Below are 21,139 nucleotides of genomic sequence, written 5' to 3' on the forward strand. Positions count from 1 at the left end.
TCTCGCAGTCCTGTTCTGGATAAGTTGCAGAGGGCGGAGAGTAGAGGCAGGCAGATTTAGATAGAGGCTGTTACAGTAGTCCAGCTTCGATAGAACCAGGGCTCGGGAGACAGTGAGCTTCTGGGGGAAGGAGAGGAAAGGAAGAATACCTCTGAGGAGGTGCAGCTGGTAGTGTTACTTCTTAGAGACGGCAGATATGTGAGGAGAGAAGGAGAGTGTGGAGTCGAAGATGACCCCAAGGTTTTTTGCCTTGCAGGTAGGAGCAGGAAGAGGGCCAAGAGAGGCCGGCCAGAGAGCTGCAGGGAAGGAGGGAGTGGGTGTGCTGATGAGTAGAATCTCAGTCTTACTGGCATTTAGGCAGAGGTCATTGGTGGCACACCATTCCTGGATAGCAGACAGACAGTCAGAGATGAGGGAAGAAGAGGAGGAGGCCGAGGGTAGCCTGAAAATGAGCTGGGTGTCATCCGCATAGCACTGAAAGTTGGGGCAGAGAGCGGCGATGCGGTGGGCAAGGAGTGCCAGATACTGGTTGAACAGCCAGGGAGAGAGGTTAGATCCCTGGGGGACACCACAGGTAGAGAAAAAGATGTCAGAGAGGAAGGACCCCAGTTGGACCTGGGAGGGTCGATTAGAGAGGAAAGAGGTCAGCCACGCCAGAGCCTGACCAGTGATACCCAGGTTATCACGGAGACGGTTGAGCAGGATGGCATGGTTGACAGTATCGAAGGCAGAAGAGAGATCGAGCAAAATGAGAACACACGGAGTGTTGGAGTCAAGGTTTGAGAGCAGGTCCTCACAGATGTTCAGGAGAGCAGTTTCCGTGCTTCTGGCCGCTCTGAAGCCAGACTGATGGTCATGAAGACTACCAACAGATTCAGCATGGAGATTAAGCTGGGAGATGGCCAGTTTCTCCAGGAGCTTGCCCAGGAAGGGAGTGATGGAGATTGGGCGATAGTTAGCTGGGCAGGAGGGGTCGGAAGAGGGTTTCTTAAGAAGAGGGTGCACAAGGGAGTGCTTAAGGGGGGATGGGAAGACTCCAGAGGTGAAGGAGTGATTGCAGAAGTCAGCCAGGGCAGGAGCCAGGGAGTCAATGTGGTCCTTGATAGTTTTGGAGGAACAGGGGTGAACCTGTTTTGACAAGACTTTCATAGATCGGACTTGTCTGGAGACCTGGTCAGCGGAGAAAAGGGGAAAGGCAGAGAAGGAGGGAGGGGGGTGGCTGCAGAAGGGCCAGAGGAAGAGCAGGGAATAGAGGGAGGGAGGTGATAGGAGGAGAGTGAGGACAGGATGTCCTGAGTTTTAGAGATGAAGTGAGAGGCCAGTGCCATGCAGAGGGCCTGGGAGGGGACAGGAGAGGTAGAGACTGCAGCAGGGTTGGCCAGCTCCTTGCAGATTTTAAAGAGTTCGGCCGAATTGTTAGATGCCGCAGCGATGCGGGCTTGGATAAGGGGTCTCTTCTTGGTGAGAACGGAGAGCCGGTATTGCCTTTGGAGCAGGCGGCAGGCCAGTTTGTCAGAGGATGAACATGAAGCACACCAATTCCTCTCTGCCACCCTGCCCTTGCGTTTTAGGGTGATGAGATCCGAGTCATACCAGGAGTTACATTTTGCTCTAGGCTTCAGGTGAATTCTCATGACAGGGGCAAGGATATCAAGAGTATCAGATATAGCAGAGCGGAGCGTGGAGAGGGCTGGGAGTGGGAGTCAGCCGAAGGGGGAGGAGGGGCGAGAAGGTGGCAGTGAAAGCCTCAACTGACAAGCGCTTCATGGGTCGGATGACTGAGAAGGAGGGTGGCAGTGATGAGGGTGGCTTTGCCTGTGGGGTAGGGAGGGTGAGGTGGGAGGATAGGAGAAAGTGATCACTCCAGGAGAGAGGAGTGGAGAGAGGGACGGAGAGGGGAATGTCAGAGGAGATCAGAGCATCAAGGGTGTGCCCTGCCGAATGAGTCGGCCCAGACGGGAGAATAGAGAGTGAGAGAGAGTCGCAGAGGTCGCAGAAGAGTCCTGAGGGGGGACAGGAGGCATCCAGGTGGATGTTGAAGTCTCCAAGAAAGAGAAGTTGAGTGGTTGAGGACAGGAGTGAGGAGGAGAGGTCCGCCCACTCGGAGAGGAAGGAGAAAATTTGACCAGGTGGCCGATAGATAGTAGCCACGGTAAGGGAATGGCTAGGAGAGAGAGAGAGTCGGCAGACAAGGCATTCAAAAGAGGAGTAGGTCTGTGTAGGAGTGACAGTGGCCGGAATCCACTCAGGGAAGATAAGGGCCACACCCCCCCGGCACGGTTGGGCCTGAGCACGGAGAGGATCTTGTATCCGTCAGGAAGGAGTGTGTCAAAGCTGGTGACAGAGCTGGCCGTGAACCATGTCTCAGTGAGACCGAGGACGTCCAGGTCCAGTTCCTCAAGAAGGCGACAGATATCAGAGGAATGTTTGATGGCAGAGCGAGAGTTAAGAGTGGCAATGTGGAGAAGGTTGCCAACCTTGAAGGACTTCCGGGGAGGGGTACAGATCAGAGGTACACCCTGCGGAGGTGAAGAAGGAGCACGAGAGGGGGCACGGAGGGAAGGTGGAGCCAAGGTAGCTGAGGACAGAGGAGAGGGGACAGCAGGAGAGGAAAGGAAGTTGATGAGGCGCGGGAAGCGTCTATCAAAGAGGTGAAGGTTGGCCTGAGGGCCTTGGACCAAGACGGTCCCATTAGCGTAGACATTAATGATGGCCTTAAAGGAGTGGAAGGGGGCCAAGAGGACATCCCAACGGGTACCACCATTAATGGGAGAAGAGGAAAAAGGAGAGAGCACAGAGACCATATGAAGGGTCCATAGGTCAGGCGAAGGCACGAAAAAGAGGATGTCAGTGAGAGTTTCCTTGGAGGAGGCACTAGTGTAGGTGTCAGCGATAGGGAGGCCTGGGTTGGAGACCAGGATGTCCTTTTTAAACTTTTTCCTACCAGATTTAGTGAGGAGAGCAGGATAGTCAATGGAGAAGCAGTTAGAGAAGATAGGCGAGATAGAGAGCACCATGGAATAGGAGGGTGTGGGAGGGGAAGACAGGCGAGAGCAAGTGGGCAGGAGGTGAGCGGCAAGCACCTAGTTTACCACATTTCAGAAAATCACAGTAACACAGTTAATGCGTATTAGGTACCCAGTGGAGAGGCCACCTAAGTTTGAGAGTCCTACGAGAGGAGAAAAAGCCCTAGTTTACCACATTTCAGAAAACCACAGTAACACAGTAAATGCGTATTAGGTACCCAGTGGAGAGGCCACCTAAGTTTGAGAGTCCTGCAAGGGGTGAAAAAAGCCCTATTTTACCACATTTCAGAAAACCACAGTAACACAGTAAATGCGTATTAGGTACCCAGTGGAGAGACCACCTAAGTTTGAGAGTCCTGCGAGGGGAGAAAAAGCCCTAGTTTACCACAAATTGCAGATCACAGTGGTGTGTGGACACCATGCGAATGAAGTGAACAGGTGTAGGTGGGGTGGACCGGGAGAGCAGGTGGAGATAGCAAGGTGATTACTGGCGCCTGGCGTCCCCTGCGGACACAGAGGGAGCCGCAACCAAGGAGCCGCCCTTTGCCTAAGGGGCCCTTAGCCGAGGGGGCTGCCAGGCAGGGGGGCTTCCCAGGGGGGAACAGTTATAAAGGCAGAAGGAGGTGAGGAAGGGGAGGGGGGTGTGGGCGGGCAGGGAGGCGGGTGGGGAGAGGAGGACCAGGAAGTGGCTGAAGGGGGAGGGGGGAGCGGGAACAACAATGCGCTAGGAGCGCTACAGCAACAGAGTTCAAAAATAAAAAATGCTAAATGCACTCACAGGAGGCCCGAGCGGTGGGAGCAGCCGTCGAGTAGTCCAGGAAGGGACTAGTCAGGCAACCAATCAGAGGGGGTGTGGGCGGGCAGGGGGGCGTGCGGGGAGAGGAGGACCAGGAAGTGGCTGAAGGGGGAGGGGGTAGCGGGCACAACAACGCGCTAAGAGCGCTACAGCAACAGATTTTTTAAAAAAATATATGCTAAATGCACTCACAGGAGGCCCGAAGGACCTGGCAGGGCGGCGACTGCTCTCACCCGCTCTGCTGTACAAAGAAGCGAGCAGGGGGAGCAGCCGTCGAGTAGTCCAGGAAGGGACTAGTCAGGCAACCAATCAAGAGGGGGGTGTGGGCGGGCAGGGGGGCGGGCGGGGAGAGGAAGACCAGGAAGTGGCTGAAGGGGGAAGGGGAAGCAGGCACAACAACGTGCTAGGAGCGCTACAGCAACAGATTTAAAAAAGAAAAATGCTAAATGCACTCAGAGGAGGCCCGGAGGACCTGGCAGGGCTTGCCTTGGTGTGCAGTCCCACAGGGCTACCGGCGACTGCTCTCACCCGCTCTTCTGTACAAAGAAGCGAGCAGGGGGAGCAGCCATCGAGTAGTCCAGGAAGGGACTAGTCAGGCAACCAATCAGAGGGGGGTGTGGGCGGGCAGGGAGGCGGGCGGGAGAGGAGGACCAGGAAGTGGCTGAAGGGGAAGGGGGGAGCGGGCCCAACAACGCGCTAGGAGCGCTACAGCAAAAGATTTAAAAAAAAAATGCTAAATGCACTTACAGGAGGCCTGGAGGACCTGGCAGGGCTAGCCTTGGCCTGCAGTCCGCAGGGCTACCGGCGGCTGCTCTCACCCGCTCTGCTGTACAAAGACCACCATAAAAAATGTATACAGATATAGATGGATGCATAGAGAGTGATGGATAGATAAATTTGCAGACAGAGAGATGAACTTTGAGATTGATGTATTAAGACCAATTGATGGAGGCATACACAAAGATGCATACATAGAGAGGAATAAATGTTGATGGACAGATATCGATCAAAATATATATGTATATATATGAACACATATAAATATAGTTATATTTGCCAGTAGAGATGGAAACAGACATCGAGACACGCTTATGGATCAAGGTATATAGACAGACACTGATGGATATGTACAGTGATATATATAAACGGATACATTACGTACAATGTATAGAGAGAAATGGATAGACAACGACAACCGCATAGATGCAACTGTATAGCTATATAGATAAATATATAATATGTAAGTACTTAGAAACAGGGGTTTACATTACATAAAATCAAGAACGAATCCCGTATGTGGGTTACTAAAGTGCATTGGAGATAATTATGCAACGGAAAAATCCCCTTGTGGAAGAAACTATTTTAGTCTGATTGAAGATCTTTTTGCACCGATTGAGTGGTAGCAACATTTTGAGGTTGTGCAGTCCTATGGTAAGATGAAACAAGTCTTTGCGAAAAAATGTAACAGATGGGACTGGTACAACAATTATCTCCACTTAGCAAGTATAAAAAGGTTATTACGCTGTTTTTTTTTTCTGGTAATTCACGCTTATAGGAAGACGCAGCCTTATATTCTCCTATGCCCAGAACCAGAGGTTAGGCATTTCCTTTTGCTGTATAAATAAATAAACTGCCACTGCTATCTATTTGTAGTTCCCAATTGTGCTTGGACGCTAAGGAACGATATTGTCGCATCTGCAGGTTACCTCATGAATTGGAAAGTGCAAAACATGTACTAACTGAGTGTGCTAAATTGGTTCACATCTATATGTGTAATTTGGGTGGTTTGGTCCACTCATATGAGTCTCTTAAGACTAACACTTTTTGGGACTATTGCTTGAATACAAAATCAATTTCTGCCCAACTGGCTTTGTACCATGTATGGAAGCACGTTAAAGATCTGTTGCAGGGTGAGATTTAGGCCATATCCTATTAGCCTCAACTAGTTATGTGGGCATTTAATCATGTTGTTGTGGTTGCTGTCCAAACCATTACACACACCAATGGATTTCTCTATGTTTTTATATGAAACGATTGAGTAACATAACATATTCAGATTATAATGTATTATGTGTCTGCCTGCTGTCTTATTGCTTTATTTGCTCTATATGTGTTTATTTGTTATTCCATTGTTATTTTATTATTATTGTGTTTGTTAATTTATTTTAGTGTACAATCATATGTTGATTTTATTTTATTTGTGTAAAACTCATTGAGTTATAACACAATAAAGATTATTATTATTATATATAACTATATAGGTATAGACAAGCAAACACTGATCGACAAGGACAGACATAGAGGGATGGATACATCGAGATATACATGCATGGTTATTGATGGAGAAAAAGAGGTGGGTGGATATATAGAGATGGACACATATGAATTGAGATCACTATTTATAAAAACGATGAAGATTTTTTTCACCATAAATGTCAAGACTCGTGGATCGCGTAGAGTATGTATACCTCCGTCCCTAAGCATCCAACAGCGGGATACAAAAAGAACTTGCTGTTCGATTATTTGAGCCACAGGTGGCAGGAACAGGAACACCTGGTCCTCCGAGTGGTTGCAAAGGAAGGGGCAAGTTAGAAAATGTATTCAACAACCCACATGTGGTGAAACAACAAGAGAATGACAAGAAGGACACCTACCAGGGATTGGTGTGTAAAGACTGCAGAAACAGGATGTTCCAGGGTGGTGTCCCTATTCCCTCAGTGAGCTATGCTGCAGCAGCAAAGAGGAAAAACTGGAGACAAGAGCAGGCAGGTTAGTAGCTCACCGGAAGCACCTGAAGGACATAGAGGTCAAGGACATGAAAGGGAGGCAACCAGGGTAGCTGGATGGTGTGGCAGAGTCCGTGCTATCTTAAGGATCGGAGGAGCACAATCCAGGGCAAAAGTACAAAAGAAGGGTAATCCGAAGGCAGTCCTTGATCCAAGTTCGTAGGTCAAAAAAGTAAGTAGAGGGCAGGCAGAGGAGCAACACAGCAGAACAGGGCGAGGCAGAAGGCAGTACAAGAAAACATAGTCCATGGTCAAGAAGCAGAGTATCCAATAACACGGGAATCAAAACATGAAATGCCAAACGCTGAGTAGAACCACAGCTGAGAAGCAAGGTTCTGGCGTGAACAGTCATAGTTTTATGGCGTAACCATGGAGAACGGATCATGGGACGGTGACGTACGTGTCACGTGATGAGTGCCGTACCTCGTCGTCATGGACGCGCGTCCCGGTGATGGATGTACGGGAATCTGGGATATCAGTTCACATGATCCCTGCCTTCGTAAGACACGCCTCAATCTGCGTTGGGTTGCCATAGGAATGTGTTTTCTTGATGACAAGTGCCAAAGTGCCATGGGAATTGCCAAGGGCACTGTTGGTGATGAAGCTGCCACGGGTGTCATACATGATGTCCCGTTGTCGGCAATGTTAGAGGTGTGGACCCCTGGTGTTGCAGAATGGAACTGTGGGACATAACCATATGGAATGTCAGGGACCTGGAGGGAAACTGGGAGTGTGAATGCAGGGACTGTGAGTGCATGACAATAGACATAGAGAGGAATTGTGGAACAGCCTGTCTCTGTTAATTCAGTGCCTCCATACCTCTGCAATGCCAACGAGAAGTAAACAGCTTCATACTTTACAATAAAATGCCTGATTGTTGCAGGATAAAATCCATATATTGTCAGACTATTTGCTCTGCATTGTGCAAGGACTTACCATGATGCACAATTACTATCAACCACAAACAAATTCTTCTTTTCCTGTCAGTCCATGTCCTGTACGCAAGATACATCCTTATACGATCATTGCGTATGGTATGATATTGAGTATAATTATTATGGAAGTTAGGGAGGTAGGATATTCCGTCGTATGCCACTGAAGAATCACCGTCTTCAACAATATTGTAATAGCCCCCATTTAAAAACATTATGGGGCTGATTCATAGAATTTGTGAGCCGGAAAAAAGGGATTTGTGCACCATTCTTCCCGCAAATCTCTGTTTAACAAATGGGGATTTGCGGGCAGAATGGTGCATAAAATCCCCGTTTATCGGCGCACAAATTCCATGAATCAGACCCTATAAGTTAACCTTTGTGTATGAGGTGTAAAATGTTATTATGTATGTGTATATTTTTAAATGTAAGTAAAAGAATCTTATTCTGCCGTTTTGTAACATCTTTCACATGTCTGACTATAATGATTCAATTTTGGCTGTGCTCTCCGTTCCATCTATATGCCCTTTCTCAAGGTTCAAAAATGTAAAATGATCTATTACAAATGAGATAACATAAACGAACCATATGTACACTGAATTGTAATAATAAAAATACTGTTGAATGATTTTGCAAATAAATTACAGAAATAAAATGTGGACATTCTCATTTATTGTTATAATATCAATTGATAGTATTGGGGCAAATAAATAACGACAAGGTCATAAAAACACATTTGGTAATAAATATCGACTAGCATTTAATAAAAACCCGTAAATAGATCAAACATTTAAAAAAATCCAAAATATTTAAAGATCTACTTTTTAATACACACATTTTATTTTTTAACAATATGGTTTCTCAATATAAAGTAAATGATTGAAGCTTGCTTTGGAGGAAATTGTAAAGACATATTATTTGAATCTTGATGTCAACATTTCGACAAGTTCAAGTTTTGATGGACAAACCACATTGGCAATGTTCTGTGGCATAGACTGGGCCCTGGAAACATATTCTGGTGCATTTGCATGGCCAGCGCAGTTAACATCCGATCTTTCACAAAGTAAAATTCCCATCTGCTTTAATATTGGCTTTACCACCCATTGTTTTGTTCTTTTTGAAAAAGCCATTGTGTAACAAAAGCATACCGGAAGTGCCTGCAGTTTTTGCTTTTTCCCTACCAATGTTCTCATCGTTTACAAGTACAGCAAGCCTAGTTCTAGCCTCCATACCATCCATGCTTAAATGCGACCTTTTAGGCTTGTACTTTAGGCGCATATCATGGAAAACCTCCAAATCACCAGTGTGGCAAAATTCTGTCAGGCCCTTCAAATCTCTGGTAAGCGTGTTGTCGCACACAATCTTTTCAAGAGCCGCATTACTTTGGGCTCCTCACTCAAAGGTCCATGTACACACTTGTGAAAATGCTTGTTTTTCTCTTATGAGTGCAGGTTGGAACAACGGTGGAGCATTGTAGGCCACGTTTGAACAAGAATATCTAGTGAACCTTCACAAGTTTTTGAACTCCACCAAATATGCTTGCTGATAGATTGTGACCATTTTAAAATTCCTTCAGACCCCCTTTTTTTTTTACAAACAGCTGTTATTTTTGCCATATTGGTTTTATGACGTGCAATACATCAAATTGATGTTTTATGTGCAGGAACTTCTCTCGCATGGCCTTTGCTATTCCGGCATGCCTGTCAGTCGCTATCAGTCCCATTTGCATTTCCTTTGATTGCGGAAGTTCAATGGATTTAATGAAACCATATTTCTCCATGGCAACAGAAGCTGTACATTCAGACACTTGCACCATGTCAATGTTAATGTTAAAGGATATTTGTACCGCACACTATCACCACCGGAGTGGTCCCCTGGCGGTCTGGTGGATCTGAAATAAGGGCGGTAGGGAAGGCGTGTTAGTAGGACAAAGCTTGGAAAAGAAAAAGGAAGCTGTGAAGTACTGTTGGCAGCTTCAGTTTGGTTAACACTGTTTGCCGAGCATATTGGTGTGGTATTAGGTTCTGAGTCCATTGTGTGCTGCTGTGTGGGGGTCTGTGTGGTGTGGTTGTTGTTGCAGTATGGTGAAGTGCATGCAGGTTGCTGCAGCTTTAAGAGGTATGGTTGTGTTTGGTTAGAGTGTGAGAGGTGTGTGAGGAGAGGTTTTTAGTCGTTTTTTGGGGTTGGTTAGTAGCCTTGATGTTGGGAGAAATGCACTTATCTATAACGTCTCCTTCAAGATTTAGAGAAGGTTGTTTCCTTTCGTTGATTAAGTTTCAGCATGATAAGGCTGTCTCATCTCTCTGTCATGATGCTAAGTAACCTACATTTGTGTTTCCATCTTTGTATTCAGCTAGCCCTTTTATGCCAGTTTGTCTTTGCTGCAACCTAGTCTTTTTGGATTTATTTATTTGCAAGCTACATCCGTACCCTACGTATGTTCTGACTGGGTAAGGTTATTGGTGGTGTTGGGCATGTTTGCTATTTTCTGTCCTCCTGGGGTTGTCGCTTGCGTTCTGTTCCACCTAGCATCGGCTCTCTTGTTCTTGTAGGAGTTTCCCTTATTCGGTCCTGGGTCATGTATGTGCCATTATATATTCTATCCGTCTGTGCTTTGTGTTTCCTGTTTTATTGTTTTATTGTTTTAGTTGTTTCAATTTGGTTCTGAGGTGCTGAAAAGCCAGGCTTTTGGAAGTTTTCTAACTTTTAGGTTGTCTTTGGTGTTTCTTATTTCTTTAGGGAGGTTGTTCCATGTTTTTGCAGCTAGGTGGGAGAAAGAGGAGCCCCCTAGTTTTTTTCCTGGCATATCGTTTTGGTTCCAGGCGGATTTCATTGCTTGATCTGAGGAGTCTCATTGATTTTTAGATCTTTATTTTCTTTTGTAGGAAATTGTGCTCCGTGTCCGCTGATTGCCCTGTGTGTTATGCACATTGTTTTGAACGTGATACGATGTTTGATTGGGAGCCAATGTACTATTTTTAGCGCTTGAGTGATGTGATCTCTTCTGGATAGTTTGAGGAGGTGTCTAGCTGCTGCATTTTGGATGCATTGTAATTTCTTCAGAAGGTATTCTGGCATCCCGAGGTAGAGGCTGTTTGTGTAGTCGATTCTTGACATGATGAGAGTGACGATTGTCAGTGTTTTGTGGGTAAAGGAGAGGAAAGGTAGGATTCTTCTTGTTATGTGAAAGAGTAAGAAGCATTTCTTAATTATTGTGTTTACTTGTGGTTCTAAGGTTAGAGAGTTGTTCAATAGGACTATCAGGTTTTCTACTACCTTAGATGGTGTTGGCGCGGTTCCCATTTCCATCGGCCAGGGAATGTAGGTGTTGTTCTCTTGGTTTTTGATATAATCGTGATTTCTGTATTTCTGTATTTCCTGGGTTGATTTTTAAGTTGTTGCCATTGATCCAGTCAAAGATTTCTTTTAGACAGGCTTGTGTATCTGCAATTTTGTAGATGATTTGAGTGTTGTGTTTTCCGAGTGTACTTTGATACAGTAAATCTTGAGTTGCAGATTTCATCCACCAACTGCAACAGAGCATTCACAAAAAATTGCAAACATCCGTAATACTATTCCATTTCACGAAATATAAATACAATTACAACCACAACACAATATCAGTATGGAAACACTTCACACACATTCAAAGTTACATTAAAGGTACAATAGATGGTAAATGATGACTATTACTGTTATTTTTATACCTGTGGTTCATGTGTCTCTTCCATCTCGACTGCTTCGGTACTAAACTCTGTGTGCATAACACCATATTTCTTAAAAAGTGGATGCTAGTTAGACCATTTAATGTTAACTTCTTTGATCACAAAGATTACATCTTAATAAATAAAGTTGTCCGATTGTTGATTTTCCACCATTAGTTATGAAAAGAACACATAAACAGTAAATCACTTGAAGAGATTTTTTGTAAAAACTTAAATGTTTTCTTTAAAAAGATAAAGTTGAACATAGTAAGTAAATATTACATGTTAACAGTAATTGATTTTGAAATGTACCAGATGAACTACACTGATGTCACAGGGACGTTACAGTTAGCACTATGCTGTCATCCTGCAAAAATAAAGAGAATACATTATTGACATCAACAATATGCTGTATTGTAATGTTCATTTTCATTAATGGCCCTTTAGATGCCGATCAACAGTATAACAATACATACACAGACCAATTTGAGAGCAAAATATTCCATGTAATTCTCCTACAATCATAGTTTTTGGTATGGATTACGTCCATGTTGGATTTAGGAAGGTGAATGGCTCAACAAAATGGATGATTTCATGCATTCCGATTTTTCTAAATTAATATTAATTCTAAAGAAATTATAATTTATGTTATTACATATATACTATACTAAAATATTATTAATCTACAATCGTTAATATCATTCAATAAAGTAACACATGTCACACCTCATCCGCCAAAACCAGTTGCAATAGAAGAAGAGCATGTTGCCTAAGTACCTGCATCCCGCTCTATACCCGCTCTATACACATTTTTTATTTTACAATTGTAAGGTTGGAAGAGAAGTATAGAAACATAAAGTACATCAAAAAAGAGAATAGATCCTGTGATAAGATCTTACGTTGTTATTAATATCAATAAGAAATATAATCAATAACAATTACTAAGCTGAACTTGACCTTGTACATCTATACTGTAGTCGCATAAAAATGTAGAATACGAAAAAATATTACTAGACATGGAAGTGAGGTTGATGTTGATTGCAGAACAGTTGTCGATGATGATGCATGTTGCTTTATTAAATTAATATATTCATATTAATGGACAATACAAAGATATATTACTCATATAAAACAGACAATTGAATACACTATAAATCAGTTTACGACTATGTCAGTAGGGATCACAGTTTGGATATTGGAGGTGTCATCGTTTCCTCAGCGGTAACGGTCTGGACTTCCTTCAGTGTGCTCTATGTAATGACAGACATTGTATCATCACATTTTGCAAAATAACCGATTTTGAGATACTGCTTTTTGAAATGCTCACATTGCAGTGATATGATATGATAAGGCATTTATAACGTGCCTATACACAAGTGTTTCAAAGTGCGACAAGGCAAGGGAGGGGGACAGACAGAGGACAGAGACAAACAATCTTGCTAGGCCAAGTAACATTGAGATTGCACAAGTGCAGGGGAGAGGGGAGGGGAAAAGTGCCAGGGGAGGGGGAAGAAGGACAAGTGCAGTACACAGGATCAAATAACAACAATTAATTGCAGACACCAGGTGTCAGTATGTGCAGCTAAGGGGACTGTGGGGTTGCAGATACAGCCCCAAGTGCAAGAGTTGCCAAGAGGCAGTGCGGGTGTGTAACTGAGCCGGCAGGGAACCTGGGCCCGAATTCAGAGGGTTGCCAGGTCACCAGTGCAGTATCATACAGGAGGTCAGCAGGGGAGAGGAAGAGAGAAGGCAGAACCAAAGAGGAAGGTATTGAGGTGCTTCCGGAACCAGAGATGGTTCTGCTCAAGTTTCAGAGAGGCAGGGAGGCTGTTCCAAAGGGTGGTCCCAGCTGAACAAAGAAATCTACCACCAACTCGTTGCTTGGAGAAGCAACTGACCCTGAGGGAGTTGGAGGCGGAGGAGCGAAGAGCTCGAGTAGGAAGATATTTCTGAAGAAAGAGTTGGAGGTAAAGAGGACCCCGGCACCAGAATGCCCTGTGGACAATGCAGAGGGTCTTGAACATGATCCTTGCAGCCACTGGGAGCCAATGAAGGGATTTCAGGGCTGGAGAGATACGATCCCTGAGCTTAAGGCCAAGGACAATTCTTGCAGTCCTGTTCTGGATGAGTTGCAGAGGGCGGAGAGAAGAAGCAGCCAGATTTAGAAAGAGGCTGTTGCAGTAGTCCAGCCTAGAGAGAAGTGAGCTCTGGAGACAGTGAGCTTCTGGGGGAAGGTGAGGAAAGGAAGAATACCTCTGAGGAGGTGCATTTGGTAGTTGACTTCTTAGAGACATCATAGATGTGAGGAGAGAAGGACAGTGTGGAGTCAAAGATGACCCCGAGGTTCTTAGCCTCACAGGTGGGAGCAGGAATACAGCCAAGGGAGGCTGGCCAGAGAGTGATAGGAAAGGAAGGTGTAGGTGTGCAGTTGAGGAGGATCTCTGACTGACTTGTTCAACTTGAAGAGTCTCCACATCTCATCTAATGCCATAGTTGACATCACATGCACAGAGAGTACCATAACCACTCCTTAGATCCCAAAGTATAATGTTCAAAGTAACTGCTTTAATCACCTCACAATGCCCTTCTCCAACCATCTCTCCTAAGTAATATTTGCATCTCTCCAATGGAAAACTCACATTTAGAGACAAAGATTACTTCTGTGGTGTGTCAGTATGTAAATTAACTAGTAGCACATGCTAGACATTGCAACAGTACTGAATTAGTGCCATTGGACATACCATGGCAGCACAATCCCCTATCATGCCCCATGAGCCCTCAAGTGCAATATTTCATCTCCATCTCATGCAGCTAATATCCAGAAAGTTATGAATCAGATTAAAACAGGGTCCAAGACAATGACACTGTCTACTAATTAGTGGATTACTACCTGTATAAAATACAATTTTTATTAAATACTAAAACATATATCTTTTACACGCAGGAAGAAGAAGATTCAGATGAAGACAGTTCTCAGACTTGCAGAGAATTAGCATCAAGAACAGTATCTGATATTACAATTGACGAACATTCATGCTACTCTGATGAAGATAATGAGCCTATGTTTATCTCCCCAGTGAATGAAAGAAAAGCAGTCAAGCAGCCAGCCCTGTCTATGGCTAATCTGCATGAGGCTACAATGTAAGTTATCTCTTTTATAAATTGCTAGCATACACTGTACTTTTACCTGCTATAGAGATCTCAACCAATCAGATCTTGCAGTGATTCTCAAATTCCAGGAAATCACCCTGGTTGCAATGACTGGATATCTGGAGTTGTTAGTGATCCTCTATCAAATGCTTAGGCTACAGAGTTCCCCTGGTAGCAGGATACAAAAATGCTAGCCTCAATTTACGGTATTTGTATTGTAATTAGAAATGCACAATTTGTTTTGTCACAAAGAACATTGTGTATTTGCTGTTTGTCTTAGAAGATATAATTTATGTCATCTTTGGCACTGTTGCCAAATAAATTGACATTCCTCCTGTTTTGCTTAATATTAAAGGGCCTAATTAACTTTAGTATAAAAAGGAGAAGAAGTAGAGAAATTTGCTCTCTGTTGAAACTTAGTGCAGCACAGAATTAAGAAAGTGCAAGATTGTTTTTAGAACAGGTGCTCATCAAATAATGTAATTTAGGAATAAATGAGGTAAGAATTGAGTGAAGGGTCAACTTTGAAGTGTAACATATGTGATCATGGTCTGGATCACACACTAAAACCAGAAACTATTTAACACAATTTGTGAACATAAGCAAGCTTGTGTATCAAGACGTACAGCCCACCATCACCACTTACTAGCAACAAAGAAAACCATGGATGCATATTTTGCACCACAACCTCAACAAAACACAGGTAACTTACTTACTTCTCCCAGGTTAACTTGTATAATTCTCTGGCAGATAGCGGCAAACACCAAAACACGGTCAGCAATTTACAGCCAATTCAAGTATGTGATTACTGTTAGAATCTATCTAGCAATTCAGTAGCAGTAGAGTGGATAGAGGCTTAATGTGCTGCAGTTGAGCTTCCACAATATTGTTGTCCGGGATTCTAGTGACACAGGCAAGCCAAAATCCTCCTTTGAGCCTAGCCTCCCAAATAATCCCAATGTATTGTGCTGGCCGAGCACAAACCTTGAACTCCTCCTGAGGGACTGATAGAAACTAGACCGTGAGTTTAAAAAGCAATACATTGACATGTTTATTTAAAAAAGGTATAATTTTCTTAACTATTTCTCACTGAAACTATTAGAATGGAAAATAAAGAACAGGATACAAAATGGACTTAAGTGTTTATAAATAAAGTAATCAGAGCCACATACCATTGTTTATGCCAAAGGTGCCACTGCTATAAGGGATGTTAATCCATGTGCAGGGCAAATATGGGCAATAGCAAAATGTCACATAATCTTCTGAATGTCTACATAGGTATTTCTTGAAGGCTTGGAACCAAGGGGCAGGCCTGGCCATGACTAAGCCTCCGAGACGTTTCGGGTAGAACCCATTTGGTGATGTTACCTTACTTGTTTTCTTGGAGCTAAAATCAGGCAAGTGGAGCGGGTCAGCTAATGGCTGAGGGGGTTCCACAGCTCCAAGTAGGTTCAGCTAGAGCTTTTGTTGCAGCTGGACCTCGAAATGCTGAAGCAGGAAGCAATGTAAAATTAGCTGCCTTGGAATTACATCTGCAGTGTAAACAATTTGCCTAACGGAAAGGGTGTCTTTGGAATGATGCAGCAGAATAGGCTGCCACCAAGTTCATAGGGTGGTTCATCAAGTAGTTGTTCAGTATTTGAAATTAACAGATGTTGTGTGACTCACCTCTGATACCTGCATGGATAGAACACAAACCCACCTGCAAGGGTGAACCTCTGTAAAGGCAAGGAGGAATTGTATATGCAGCTGATCACTTGAAAGGTGTGGTTAAAGTCACAAACCCGGAGTGTCCACGAACTGTAAATGAACGACAGTACCTTTATTATGCGAAAATAAATTAAGAATGACACTAATTGGCTTGCCCACAATAAGTACCTGATCAGCAGAGGTTCGGAGCATAAGATTGTTGTGAATGAAGGTTGAGCAAAGAACATTTAGGTGAAGCGAATTAGCCACAAGTTGCATTTCAAAATATAATTTTGCAAATTTCAAAAGACAAATCTCCACAAAAGAAACTCAATTACTAATCGGAAATGGAAACTGCTCTTCTGAACACCCGTGAAGACCTGCTCTCAAACCTTGACTCTAACTCTCCCTCTGTCTTCATTCTTCTTCACCTCTTCTCTGCTTTCGATACGGTAAACCACAACATTCTGATCTCCCGTCTCCGTGATACCCTGGGCATTACTGATGAGGCCCTGGCGTGGCTATCATCCTTTCTCTCTGACCGTCCTTCCCTGGTGGAACTTGGGTCCTTTCTCTCCGCTATTAGTCTCTCTAGTTGTGGTGGCTCCAAGGGATCTAATCTATCCCCCTGGTTTTTCAATGTCTACATGGCTCCCTTGGCCCACAAGATCTCGGCCTTCACCTCCAACTTTCACTGTTATGCGGATGACACACAGCTCTCTTTCAAGCTAACCTCAGGAGGCCTCTTCCTCCTCCTCGCTCATCCCTGACTGTCCAGAATTCATTCCTGGTGTGCTGCTAATGATCTCTGCTTTAAAGCCAGTAAGACAGAGATCGTCCTCATTAGGACCCCTGCTCCCACCTTCCTACTTTCACTAGTGAGGCAAAGAATCTGGGGGTCATCTTCTCTCTCCTTCTCTTCCCACATCTCGAACATGTCCAAAAAGTCCCACTTCCAGCTTCACCTCCTCAGAGGTATTCTACCTTTTCTCACCTTCCCCCAGAGGCTCGCTGTTTCCAGAGCCCTGGTTCTCTCCAGACTGGACTACTGCAACACTCTCTTTCTCAATCTTCCTACTGCTACTCTCCGACCCCTTCGACTTATCCAGAACAGAACCTCAAGACTTATCCTTGGCCTCAAGCCCAGGGACCGCATCTCTCTGGTGCTGAAATCCCTCCACTGGCTCTCCATGGCTGCAAGGATCAAGTTTAAGTCCCTCTGAATAGTCCACAAATCTTTCTGGGCCGGGGCCCGTACTATCTACAATGCTGACTTCCTAAATACTCTCCTTCCAGAGCCCTCCGCTCTGCCTCCTCCAACTCTCTGTGGGTGAGACGTTTTTTCTAAATAGAGATTTGCGGTAGATCCTTATCCTCTGCAGGAGCTTCCCTCTGGAAAACCCTTCCTGCCTCTCTCCGTCTTGAGCCAGACCTACTTAAGTTCCAGAAACTCCTTAAGACCTTCCTCTTCTCTTCTTCTTTCTCTCTTCCTCTCCCCTGCTAACCTCCTTTCTCTTCTCACCTGCTTCCCTCCTTTTTCTGTTCCCCAACCTGCTTACTTTGCTGACTGGTCGCCTGGTGCACCTCCAGAGCCTCACAGGTCCCAGGCTCCCCCGCCAGTCCTGCACTTGCCTCTGGGCCCCTGCACTCTGCTTTGCACTACTGCACTAGGTACACATTGCATGAGAATGGCAACCACTTTGCATGTAACCCAGGCCCCTTCTGGACTTGGCGCTCTTGTCCCGCTCCCCCTCCCTCACACTTCCTGTCTGCGCACTTACATGACCTTGAATGTACTAGGTCTAGCAGGTTTGTCTTACTTCCCTCTGTCTCCCCTCCCTAGCTTGGTTGTGCGTGATATACTCAGGCATAGGCGCATAGACCAACCTTTTTTTTGTTTCTGTATGTTTCTCTCCCTCTCCTCACTCATTGTCTCGCACTTATACCAGTAGAAATGCATATGGCCTCGTATGCTAGTATAATAGTTATTGCTGTTAGTTCATTCGGAATCTTCAAGGCCTAAGAATTACTACTTTATCCCCTTGTTCCCTTCCTGCCTTGAAGTGCTTTGAAGCACTTCCCTTGTGTATAAGTGCTTTACAGATAAACTATTACAATTACAATAATCGAAATGGTGGATAATTAACTCCAAGAAAATACCAAAATTCGCAAAGCAGAAAAAATGCAGTGGAAGAGTCAGTTCTAAAATAATGATGCTCAAGGTCGACAAAGAACAACACATCCAATTACCATAGTCAAAGGCAGAGAGTCAAGAAAGTCAGGATTAAAGTTCCAGTACATCATTCACCTACAAAAACCAGGATTTATCCAAGAAGGAAACTAATAAAAGAGGGCAAGGCCAGTAAAGATTTTAAAAATAAGAAAGCCTGGAACACAAACCTGCGCACCACACTAGACAATCGTGGAGCACTGAGCGAAGCTGTGAGGCAGTGTTTCTAGGATTTCCTCCAATTTGGCTCAGCTGAAGAAGAAGTGCAGGCATACAGGCTTTTATGGGTTTTGATGTCCCAGGTATGTGCACATAAGTCCCAGCAATTTTGTTCATGGCTGCCTCAAAACATGGGCCCACTCCATAAAAAAGAAGCTGACCATGAAAAAGACCTCTGCAGTGACAATGCCTCAGTGGAGAGGTCTCCTCGTCTTAGAGAATCTTCTGTTGAGTTGTGATGTGAGACATGCCATGTTCCACCTTATTATCAGCGTGAGAGGCATGGCACACCCTGGCTAGTGACCATCAGGAATGTCAAGTGTGTCGCATGTGATGGTCCAAAATAATGTCAACAGGGGCTATATGACATTGTTGGATCAATTTAGCAGGTTCCTAATGTAAGAATTGTGAACTTGAGAACCCACAACTTGGGATTTGTTCTGGTCTTTTTGTAGTCTCAATTGATTGACACTAATTGCTGGGGCTTCCTCGCTTACATTTCAGGTCTGCCCATCCTCTGCATGCCAGGCTCTCAATCTTGTGCTTCACATTCCAGGCCATAGAAGCCCCTCTCCCCATCTCTGAAGTCTTGGTTGAAACAGATGTCTCCTTTTCATCTTGGGCTCTATAACCCGTGGGCTGATAATCAACCACTTGTTCATCAGTCTGCCATATGCCCAATGGTAAAGAGATTTAGTTTAGGCTTTGTATGTACACGCCATACATGCTTACACAGCTGATATGGATCAAACAAATTCCTGTGAAGGGTCTCTGTCGCTAACATCAAAGGCTATTGCCACGTAAGAGTTACGGCAGGAAGAAGGGTACTCAATTATTCTATTAACAATGGTAATTTGTGGGTTACCTTAAGAACAACAACCTCAGCACCTGGCTCATCTTTTCCATAGAAGTGTCAGTTGGAAGTTACCTGGGTGCTGGCCTGTATATAGATTAGGTTAGCCAGACACTTAAACACACAGTTAAACTTAACAGCTATGTTCACTGTACGATACATATTTCAGTTTCCATTTTGAAAGATAAAATGCGGCTGGCAGCTTTTTCCATGTTAGAACATGCAACCAAATAAAATGTGTGCTTTAAAAAAGCAAAGTAAAGTCAAGATACATGTCCTTTTCTAGAACCTGGGTCTTTTTCATATTATCAGTGTGGTTTCAAAAGTTAAGCTGTTGGATTGTTGCAACAGAATCACATGTGGTCAGGAATAAAGGTTTTAATTAAAGAAAACGAAAAAAGGCATGGAAAAGTGAACAACTCTGTGGTTAAGATTAAGCAAATGGTGTTCCTCACAGATATATACTAGCAAGCCTATAAAGGCAATGGGTTAAGAAAATATGATTATGCTTTTACATTGATATTCTGATAGCTACACTGTAAATCTGTTATTTATCTTATCTGTATTTGGTTATTAAGAAATATGTTGAGAACATTTGAAAAAAGAACATTGTTACAATCACCAGGAGCATGTTGTATGCTGCTAATATGGCCCAGAGTGATATAGGCTATAACCAAATAAGTAATGGGTGGAAGGTTGGGACTGCTATGGGCAACCTTCCACCACTGTTTTTTTTAGCCCATCAGCGCTATTTGCGAAATGGATCCAGCCATATGCAAATCAGTCAGGTAATGTTACCAATGGGGAGCAGCCCAGCCCGAACTGCTAGGCCACGTGCCCTTTGCACGCAAACACAAGCAACCCCAGAGATGTTTCGCCTGTTTGGGCCTCATCAGTGAGGTGCAGCTTTGTGCCCTATGACACACAGTGAAATAGGAACATTTTCTAAAGACCCCCAACAACCTACCAATTCAGTTCAAGTGGCCCATGGAGATTTCTGTATCCCGAAAGATATTCAGGAAATATTGGCTAGAAAAGTTATTTGTTAATCTTTTGTTTCCTGAAATCCAGAAAGCCGATGGACACCAGGGCTTGATATTGAAATGCTGGCAGGAATCAGATTTAGCCAGTGGTTTCTTCTTAGACTAGAAACTGATTTTTTTCACGTACGCAGTTTGCATAAAAAAAAGAAAAACACAGCTTGTGTTGCTACCAATTGCTACCAATTTGAAATGTCTGTGCAGTTATCATACACAATACCTTTTTCCAATATTATTAGCAGCTTTAAATGTTTTTATTACAGGCCTGAACTACTTCGTCAGCTTAGTGATGCGCGAGCTGATAAGAAAAGACTTCGCAAAGTTTTAAGAGAATTTGAAGATCACTTCTTAAGACAAACAGGAAGGTAAACAGAACTGTACAAAACGTGCTAAGCGTTCTATATTGTTCAAAGAATGTTTTATAACAGAGTTTCTTTTCTAAAACTGATAGATATCTCATTCCTAATATAGGGACGTACGTGATCAAACATTATGTTTGACTCTCATATTAATAATGGTGGATATTTTAAATGACGCAAATAGCCAAATAAGTAAGCATAGTAAGGAAAGGTCTACGGTATATGTATCTAAATAGGTAGGTAGCAACATTACATTTTCCTCTACCGAGTTCGCCTATTTTTTCAAATGTCTTCAGGGGAAAAAATGTGTATCCCACAGGCAGATTTTCGCGATTTTGTGCAAAACTGCTTTGAC

The 21,139-nt window shown here is 43.9% G+C and overlaps 1 protein-coding gene across 1 annotated transcript in view; it reads left to right on the forward strand.

The window, feature by feature from the left end:
- FAM13C (family with sequence similarity 13 member C) overlaps positions 1–21,139 on the forward strand; it is an 835,708-nt gene that overhangs the window by 741,627 nt on the left and 72,942 nt on the right. Inside the window, exons 12-13 of the mRNA XM_069611221.1 lie at positions 14,189–14,385; positions 20,689–20,790. Of these exons, the coding sequence (XP_069467322.1) occupies positions 14,189–14,385; positions 20,689–20,790 (299 nt within the window). The remainder of the gene's footprint in view (positions 1–14,188; positions 14,386–20,688; positions 20,791–21,139) is intronic.

The sequence above is a fragment of the Ambystoma mexicanum genome, chromosome 8 (assembly GCF_040938575.1).
Source record: "Ambystoma mexicanum isolate Mex_15411 chromosome 8, UKY_AmexF1_1, whole genome shotgun sequence".
Classification (NCBI taxonomy): Eukaryota; Metazoa; Chordata; class Amphibia; order Caudata; family Ambystomatidae; genus Ambystoma; species Ambystoma mexicanum.